This window comes from Macaca fascicularis, chromosome 2, assembly GCF_037993035.2.
Source record: "Macaca fascicularis isolate 582-1 chromosome 2, T2T-MFA8v1.1".
NCBI lineage: Eukaryota > Metazoa > Chordata > Mammalia > Primates > Cercopithecidae > Macaca > Macaca fascicularis.
This window is the reverse complement of record NC_088376.1, coordinates 136,091,008-136,101,254: the sequence shown is the minus strand read 5'-3', so window position 1 is coordinate 136,101,254 and position 10,247 is coordinate 136,091,008. Positions and strand designations below refer to the sequence as shown.

The 10,247-nt window shown below is 37.1% G+C and overlaps 1 protein-coding gene across 8 annotated transcripts in view; it reads right to left on the bottom strand.

Moving 5' to 3' along the window:
- Positions 1-4,666: 4,666 nt before the first annotated feature.
- Positions 4,667-10,247, bottom strand: part of PPP4R2 (protein phosphatase 4 regulatory subunit 2) — a 72,233-nt gene continuing 66,652 nt past the window's right edge. For 6 of the 8 annotated variants that reach the window (XM_074032737.1, XM_074032739.1, XM_005547623.4 and 3 more), the window contains 4 exons: positions 8,078-8,152; positions 7,679-7,822; positions 6,709-6,998; positions 4,667-6,453 (listed from right to left, as the gene is read on the bottom strand). In XM_074032737.1, the coding sequence (XP_073888838.1) occupies positions 6,128-6,453; positions 6,709-6,998; positions 7,679-7,822; positions 8,078-8,152 (835 nt within the window). In that variant the 3' untranslated portion in view covers positions 4,667-6,127. Of the gene's footprint in view, positions 6,454-6,708; positions 6,999-7,678; positions 7,823-8,077; positions 9,663-10,247 lie in introns of all 8 variants that reach the window. The other 2 variants (XR_012431360.1, XR_012431361.1) reach the window with 1 other exon arrangement.

The window sequence follows — 10,247 nt, the reverse complement described above, 5'->3', positions numbered from 1 at the left end:
ATACTCAAACACCTGGAATTCTTTCTGTGCTCTGTTGTTTTTTAGAGGGAACTCATGAAATATACTGGAAAATTTTCCCTACCTCCTATACCTGGATACACTTCTAATATTCAATACAAAACCATTATGATAATGATCCCAAGACACTGCAAATTCTATTGCATTTTGAATCACCCAATATTGAGATACATTTATTTATGCTAAATCCCTGACTTTAAAATAACTGACATATTTGGCAAGCTGCTGGATCTTAACACACTTCCACCTTCAGAGTCTTTACTTGCACTGCCAGAGCTGTGGGACAGGCATTTTTGACAAACCCACAGTGGAAACTAACCCACGTATTTCAATAGAAATGTTACAATTGTTACATTTAACCACAGTAATACACTCACATGAAGGACTAAACAGCTTCTTACATAATAGCCTGAAAGTTAGCCACATTTTAAATAATTTAGATGAGAAATTGTATTCTGAGTTCCAATCAAGTAGCAATGTTTTCAGGTTGAGTAGGAAATTGCATGCATTCCTAAATACACATGGGAATTGTTAGTCACCAACTAAGCTTACCCTTCCATTCTGTAGCATTTCATGCAATGCAAAAAAACAAACAAACAAAAAAACCAGTATGATCCAAAATGAAGACAGAATACTGAATCTATATTTATCTCTCAAATTCTCAGCGACTATAGGCAGCATCAAAAGCCTCACAAGCCTACTCAACTGCAAACATTTCTTGCTGCAAGTATTACTGAATATCAAGTTCCATTATACCATGTCTAAAGCAGGACTTGGGTAATTTAATGATACGTCCCCCTGTGGCAGCACCTATCCCCTATTAATATGTGGGTGTGCTGTGCTTTCTATAGGTAAGGGGTAGCGGTCTCATTCACAGAAATTTGTTAAGATGCTCACTTTCTGGTGATACATCCAACTACCCACTGATTTCCTGGCAAGGGCATTCAACAGAATGTACTGCTCCCAATCCCACAAACCTAGTAGCAAAGTTGCAGGGGTGACCTTAGCACCCTTGAAGTGGGCAAAGTAGACACAGGATCGGTAAAACATAGGAATCTAAAGTAGGCTGTGGACCTACCACTTGCTTTCGATTTTGTTATCACTTGTCAAGCATGGGGCTAGCCTGTGAGGTTACAAAGATGAGTAAAACAGTGGGGTTGGCAGACTACTATACAGGGAATTGGCTGGCATTTTGGAATATTCATTACTTTTAGTTATGGTAAGAAAAACTCTGCAAATGTACATATAAAACCTAGACCACAAACTCTACTGCTAAATTTTAAACTTAAAACGTTCTGAAGAATAAAAGGGAATTGCATACTCTTCATTTTAAACAGGGAAGAGTTCACACAGCTTATTCCTAGCCAGTGGAAAAATCAGTCTTCCCATCATTAGCCCTGAACTATGTACTAGTTATACTATTCAGTAAATAAAATTGAGTTGGGGTAAGAGATCAAATATGAGAAGCTGAAAACTAAAAAATTCTTAAGGTTAGAAACACACTGACAAGTACTCTCCTTAGTTCAGAGCCACAGATCTTACCCTCTACTGAAGCTACTGCGCGATAATATGCCTAAGAGGGCCGGCCGTGGTGGCTCACGCCTGTAATCCCCGCACTGTGGGAGGCTGAGGCGGGCAGATCACCTGAGGTCAGGAGTTCAAGACCACCCTGGCCAACATGGTGACACCCCATCTGTACAAAAAAAAAAAAAAATATATATATATATATATATATATATATATATATATATACACACGAAGATGAGGCAGGCATGGTGGTGCACGCCTGTAGTCCTAGCTACTCAGGAGGCCGAGACAGAATTGTCTGAACCCGGGAGGCGGTGGTTCCAGTGAGCTGAGACCGAGATCGTGCCACTGCACTCTAGCCTGGGCAACAGAGGAAGATTCCATTCCCCCCACCCCACCCCCCTCAAAAAAACCAAAAAACAGAAAAGGAGACCCAGAGTTGAAAACAGAACCCTCCTCTCCACTTCAGGTAATTCTACACTTCTTGCCATGTAGTTGCCTGAAGGTGGGATTTCGAAAATGATTTTTTTTTCGATTTGTTGCCCAGGCTGGAGTGCAGTGGTGCAATTTCAGCTCACTGCAACCTCTGCCTCCCAGGTTCAAGCAATTCTCCTGCCTCAGCCTCCTGAGTAGCTGGGATTACAGGTGCCCACCACCACACGCAGCTAATTTTTGTATTTTTAGTAGAGACGGGGTTTCATCATGTTGGCCTGGCTGGTCTCGAACTTCTGGCCTCAAGAGATCTACCTGCCTTGGCCTAAAATGCTGGGATTACAGGCGTGAGCCACTGCTCCCAGCCTTTAAAATGCTTAGCACAAATATTGTAAATATATACGTGCAAGCTAGTGCCAAATTACGGCAATGGAGAAACTTATTTATAAAGTCTGGATTTTGTTGACAATTAGCATGACTTGCCTGGCAAAGAACAACTGTCACGTCAGATGCACCCTCTGCTGGAACACCTTGTCACCACATAAGAAACCGGGCTGTAACAAAGTCATGCATTGTTTCCTCAGTTGAGGATCTGAGGTGGGTGGTGGCACAGGGTAGGGTAGGGTGGGGTGGGGTGGGGTGCAGTGAGGTGGGTGGGGGCGGCAGCAGGGTAAATAAACCATTACGGCACATAAAATAATTACACACATAAAAATATTCTAATTTATATTTTATTGCATTATGAAAATACATTTGGCAAAGTAATCTAGGCTCCAAGTTGAAATAAAATTCTGAAGAGTGTACTGATTTTTAAAATGTGAAATAGATGTATTCTAACCAATACATACTAGCACTCTTATTAGGCCAAAACCCAGTAAACCTAATTTTTATAATTCCATATGAAATTACAAGGTGTTTTGCATTCATTCATTTTATGATTAGCACAAATCTTGAGAATTGACCCTCATTTTATCAAAACCAATGTTAAATTCCTGTTCAGAAGACAATTTGAAACACCACCGAAAATTTTCAATTCCTTTGGTTTTATAAGTTGCATTTTCATCCTTACCATGTTACATTTTTTCATAATCAAACATTGTAGCAGCTTTAGATTCTGCCCAAGTACCTTTAAGTAAACTAGTATATTACATTATTTGAAAAATCGCTGATTTTACAAATGCAAAAATGCATAAATACATGCCTATCTACACCGGCAAAACAAAATACTCGAATCTCAATGCTTTTAACAGGCCACACTTTCTGGCCGAGGATTTCTGGGATGCCTTTCCAAGCCACAAGGCCTGGCTGGCAATTTCACTGCTCCAAAACACACTTCTGAAAGATGTAGTTACAATAAACTCTAAGCAGGTTAAATTTATCTAATAATCAACATTTAAAATATGACATTTTCACTACTTTTGCTACATTTTTCAGAACTGAAAATATATATTTTTCAAAAATGTACAAGGATATTTTCACTTTTTAAAAGGGAAAAGTGCTAAAAACATAATACATCTCTCTCTCTCTCTTTCCTCATCAGAATCTTCAATTTTTTTTACATGTTGGGTTATAGTCTAGAGAACAGGTAAGTAATCTGCTCAAGGTCAGAAACAAAGTATCTTTAATCACTGAGGTCTCCATTCTTCATTTAGATCTTTTAACAGGACTTTGCTTGATGTACGTTAAGAAACATGCGTAAAATCAGACTTTTAAAAATTCGTAAGTGAATCAGTTATTATTAGAATTGACATTTTCATTAAGCAAAGTCTGTGTTAAGTGCACCTATGAATACTTGTGGAAATTTACTTCCAAATGGCCATCATTATCTAAAACCAGCTGAACAAGCTTTCCCAATTTAACTACAGAAGTATTCCACCTACCCTAAAGATATTCCATGAGCATTCTACAATTATCTGTATAAACAGCAACAAGTTTGATCTATGATCAACATATGAATATCTAATAAATATTAAAACTATAGATTAAACTGCAGATCTCTCATAGAGTTAAGTGATGTCATTTTGGTACATTCACCATTATTGTACTTTATTTAATAAAGAAATACATTTGCCCTTGCAAATACAGCAATTGCAAGTTTACAAATAAAACCACAGACCTCAAAGTCATAATGCTAAATCTTCAACTTGTAACCAACAAAAGTAAATCAATTTGTTTACAAATGGTCCATGGCACTACAATTAAAATAAAAAATATCAAAGGTCACAGGATCTTAGGTAGGTTTACTGACAATTTCATAAATATTCAAAAGAAAATCTCAAAATTTCTAAACTTAAATTTGCTTCATTGTAACATTTTTGAAAAAATTTTTTAAAATTTACATGTTTAATTTTTCTCCCCTCTTGGATATAGTAAATCAATATTCAGATTTTAACTATTAGACATAGTCATAAATATATCATCTAGCTGTTGTGAACTTGACAGTCAAGTCAGTCAGTAGTATACTATCCTACAAACATAAATGGATCCAAATAGTTTTGGTATTTATAGTCATGACGATTTAAGTAGTCAAAACGCAAAACTTGTGGTTGCCCCCCAAATCACCCAAAAGCATATGATACAGTGTCAGAAACTGTTTGCATCAGTTTTAGAAGCCCATCTGTGTATTTCAGGTATCTGAAACTTAAAAAAAGGGGATTCTTCCATATTTTGATAAAAATGTACTCAAATATTTCATAACATTAATATTTATTGCTTTATATGAATACTGTATTGAAAGCCCAAGCATTCAGTTTACACACAGAAATTATACAATTATATACCGCTTCACAAAGGCAGTGAACACATTACATTCTACAAAATCTACTTTACAGAAATTTAAAAACTCTAAATATCAAAAGGTACAGTTGAAGAAACAGGTATAAATTTGGCAGCCAGTAATTTTGACAGGGAAGTTGCAGTTTGCATGACTTTAAATATGTAAATTTGAAAATATTGAATTTAGACTAATCATTGTGCTTTGTGTTGATCTGAAAAATATAACACTGGCTGTCGAAGAAGCATGTTCAAAAATATTTAATTCACTCCAAAATGTCATACAAATTATGGTGGTTTCTATGCACCCCTAAAGCTTCAGTCATTTAGCTCAGGTACATACTAAAGTAATATATTAATTCTTCCAGTACAGTGGTGTTTCATACCATTGACATTTGCATACTCTAGAATAATTTAGAAAGACACGTGTAATATTCACAATGTTCAGAAAAGCAAGCAAAAGGTCAAGGAACCTGCTTGGTTCTTCTGAGATGGTCTCATATCAGCTTCATAAACATTCATTCTACAAAATAGTAAGCTAACATTTGAACACAATTTCCAAGATAAAGCATATTTTCTCATAAATAATGAAGTCTTTTTCTCAGGCACCTCAGAAGTATACAAAAGAATTTGAGTTTGAACAGATCTCTTGGAATGTGTTTAACCTGGTATTTCAACAGACTTAAGATTTCCAGGGTTTCACAAGGGCCAGATTTTATTTCAATTACTCAGAAGAGAAAGAAAATGTCTTCTGAAAGAGGTGAACTCAATCATTACCAATAGAAAAAGTATCCACTGTATTCATCTCTTATAGAAACAGAAAAATATAACATTTCCCCCCTTAGAATAATATATATATATGTATGTATATATGACTTAAAGTTCCATAGTACGTAGCCAAACAATAAAATCTGGAAACCAGCATGAAACCCTATAATTCACATGTTAAGATGTTGAAACTATGACCAAAATATGAACTGCTAGAGCTATCAGAAAGAGACAAGACAAAAAGCTTCTTGCATATGTATAAACTAAAAGTGATAATCTCAAAAAACTTTTCAAAATTATAATTACCTTCCAGTTTAAAAACTTTAATCCTAAATTTAAAAAAAAAAAAAAATCTATACACAAACCACTGATTTGCCCAGACCAAAAAAAAGAAAGAAAGAAAAGTCAGCGGTAAGGTAAGCAGGACCCAGAGGAGCTGATATTCACAGTTCTTACATGTACAACTCTTTCAGGAATTATCCATAAAGTACTTTATTTTACAACCTGCTTCTCTTGTAAAACTAAAGGTCCACTTTATTACATAAAAGTTTTATACAGTGTTAAAACCAGAACTGTATGTAAAATACTGCATCTAAATGTTTCTAAATAGTTAGTCTTGTTCCATTGGTTCATCGGTGACTTCTGTGGCTTCATCATCATTTTCCATGGATGATTCTGAAAGAATCTCTCCAGTTTTACTGGAATTGGATCCTACTAATTCTTCTGTTTCACGGCAGTCAGAAGAACCACTACTTACAGGGCCTTCGTTTTCACCACCTTCAGAATGTAGTAAATCTTTCTCAGCTTGAGACACATCAGATTCCTCCATTTGATTATTTTCCTCAGAAGTCTCTTCATTCACAGTTAAGGCATCATCAGATTCTTTTTCTTGATTTTTTCTTTCTGGGATCATTTCTCTTGATGTCATAAAAGACTCTAAAAATAAGCAAATGTTGTTGTAGTTAAATTTTATTTTCAAAATACCTCCACAGTTAAGTTTCATGAATTCTGATATTCTATAGTTCAAATCACATCCCCTGAAATTCAGCAGCAACTACATACAGGTGGGAGAAAAGCCCAACATCAGCATTATAAGGAGTTCCATTATGTAAAATTCTTTCACGAAAAAAATGAAGTACAAGAATTTGAGGATCTCCTTACTCCACCCTTTTACAGATGGTCTCTAAATACCTTCTTCTTCCTCTTCATCCTCTTCTTCATCCTCTTCTGTACAGTGCTGCCGGGTACAACGGCTTTCTTTGTCTTTATCCTGAGATGAAGATGATGCTTCTGTTTCTTCTACCATAACTGAAGAAATTTCACTGGAAGTTGTCTGACTGGCTGTTTCTCTGACATCACTTTCTTTGTCAAACCTGAGTCTTTTTACCTCATGCCCCTCAGCTTCCACAGCATCTTCATCTGGATGTTTATTTTTCAAAGGGCTCACTGAGGAAACTTGTGATTCAGATGTCGAAGAGTCACTGTAAATGTTTTTTTAAAGTGTCATTAATAAGATTATTTTCCCCATCTTCTACATCCCCATTTTTAAGGTTAAATAATGTTTTAAATTGTATTTTAGTGTCAAAGTTAAATTGTAACACCTGAGCAAAGAAAAACACAAGAGAATAACTTCAAGGTAACCTAAACTGTTTGATGAATAATTCCCAGGTGGACTCAGAAAAGCTGTATGACCTTTCTGTGCAATTCTCCAGTAAGTTAAATATTCTCCTACAATAAACCCACAAGTCTTCCATACACACATACTCTCTAAGTCCTCTCCCTCAATTAGTCTTCCTTCCCTTAAAATGATACAGAAAATTTGAAGATAAAAATAGAAGGTGTCCTTTTATGAACTACAGTGAGAAACGATTCACAAAACCAATTTATTTATAAAGATCTTTTCTCTTTTCAAGTAACTTTCAGAAATAACAAATAAAATGGATCATATCTACTTTACTTTTAGACCCTACATAAACAGTCTCCACAAAGTAGCAATTTTAAAGTCTTGTCTGTGTCCACCTTCAACATTTGCTACACCTGCAAAGAGAAGCCAGTGCTCCTATAAACTGCATGAAAACCTTGTTCTGTCCCTCAGAACTTATAAATAGTGATAAGTCCTGATGAAATGTTAACTTTTAATAAATATAAAACACATACAAACCTGTGATTTTTCTCTTCATTTTGCTGCAAATTTGTGTCTTTGCTGTCTGTGCTCTCAGGCAACCCATTTGTTGTCATGGGGGCTGACAAAGAAACCTTTGGTCGATTAAGTGGCCTAGGTGTCCCAGGCCCATTTATATTAGACCTATAATAAGATAAATGAACATCATTTCTTATTTTTATAAAAAGTCATCCCTCTTAAGGTATGCTGATGTGAATATATCACAGAAGTATTTGCTGCAACTTTGTTTTCAGGTCCATGCCTTACCAAATTAACTAATTCTATGTAGTTCATCCTATAGTATCCATAAAATGCCCAATTTTTAGAAAGTACACTAAGCCTGCTACTCAAAATTAGGACAATGCAAAATCTGTAGGTATCAAAAATCTAGAATCTCACCTCTCAGTATAGCTTGGTGAATTTCCAGGAAACATAACACCATTCATTCGATTTAAACTATTGGAATTGTTTTTCCTATAAGAAAAGAAAATATACTTGTGGATGACTTGTTTTTTATTTTATTTTAGATGGAGTCTGGCTTTGTCACCCAAGCTGGAGTGCAGTGGTGCAATCTCGGCTCACTGCAACCTCCACTTCCCAGATTCAAGCGTTTCTTGTGCCTCAGCCTCCCAAGTAGCTGGGATTATAGGCGTGCGCTGCCACACCCGGCTAATTTTTGTATTTTTAGCAGAGACGGGGTTTTTTGCCATGTTGGCCAGGCTAGCCTCAAACTCATGACCTCAAGTGATCAGCCCAACTCGGTCTTCCAAAGTTTTGGGATTACAGGCGTAAACAACCACACCCCCTTTTTTTAAAAAAATAACGAGAATTAGTTCATGTTAAGAGTGCAAGGATCCATGATTCCACCCAATGCTCCCCGCTCAAGATCTTATGGGGTAGATGCCATCTGAAGCAAAGGGAGTGTGATGGTTGATCCTGGTATAACATCAGGAGCTTTAAATCCCGAAAATGTGGGGTTGCTCCTCTTGGGCCAGCAGTTTGCCGTTGCTGCTAAGTTTGGAAACATTTGTGGTGATAGCTGCCTAATAATGGGGTGGCAAAGTACACCCCCAAACTAAAAATATTTCCCCAATGTCTTTTTAACCATTGTTTTTTTCTCCTCAAAGACTGGGATCTCAGACGCAATGGCAGGTAGAGCAATGGAGCCATCCATGCACTGATCTAGAAACATTCTCACAGCATAATAGGTTGTCATCTGTGCTTTCTTGGCAACTAACTTGACTTGCGTAGCTTGCGCAGAGGGGATTCAAACTCTCCAAAAAGAAATGTGAACATTAATTCTCCGACCCACGGTCTTGAGCTGATCCAGTCTATGGCTGATTCTGCACTGTAGCTCATTAGCAGATCAGCACTCTCACCATGTGAAAGTCTTCCAATAGATGCCATCATTGCCTTGAATCGTCTCTGAACTTGGAGACTGCTGGCGCAAATCTTATCACTTGATCCAGCAGCAACACCTATCAAAAGGTCACAGCAGTGGCGGAGAACTGATGACTTCTCAAGGGCAATAAAGTTAGGCATATCTTTGAATCCGCTAGCACAAGGAGTATCCATTTCCTTGTTCTTGTTCTCAACCACAATATTAGACCTCTTGCTCACACCAACACTCAGTGATGTCTCGTGTAACCCATCAAATATAAAACACAAGAATACTAAACTGGGGGTCACGAGGTGGAAATGAGATTTATGTGCCGGGTCTAGCATAGACTTGGCTGCTTTTTTAATGTCCTTAACATCCCCAATGCTGGGTTGGGGTTCCAATGCATCCAGTGGATACTGTCTGCTTTTCCCAGATAGCTCAAAACTTCCTTGACGGTCAGGGAGCCCACTCCTGTCCATTGCGTCATCTGTTGGGCTGCTGGTCTGTGAGTCCTTTCTTAGATGAGACATTGTGGGTGATTGGTTCCGACTTAATTCTTTCATTTTGGTAAGAATCATGGGTCTAAAAGATCTTTTGTAAGATCTGTCACAGACCCAAACAAAAAGACTGTGAGAATTAACACAGGCATACAATTTAAGAAAAGAATCCATTATTAGTCACTATGACTTGACTCTGCACTTCTTTACCATTTTTCCAAAATACCTCATATTCATTAGGAAAACAAAACATATTCTGTTCATAAAGGAAATTTTTATCATATATATATATTTTTTAATAGTTTTTCTGTCAAGAAATATAGTATGGGATTATTTTAGTATCTTATTTAGCAACGTAAGTATATTCTTGAGAACATTCTAAAAACAAATTGGGCTGGGTGTGGTGGTTCACACCGGTAATCTCAGCACTTTGGGAGGCTAAGGTGGGAGGATCACGTAAGCCCCCAAGAGTTTAAGGCTGCAGAGAGCTACGATCACTCATCACTGCAGTCCAGCCTGGGTAACTCAGTAGTCTATGAAAGCAGAGTCAGATTAACCTTAAACCAATGGTTCTCAGCAGGGGACAACCTCCCCTCTCTGCCTTTCACATCTCCAGGGGACATTTGGCAATGTCTAAAGATATTTGGAGGGGAACACTACTGGCATAAATGGGTAGAGGTCAAGGACACTG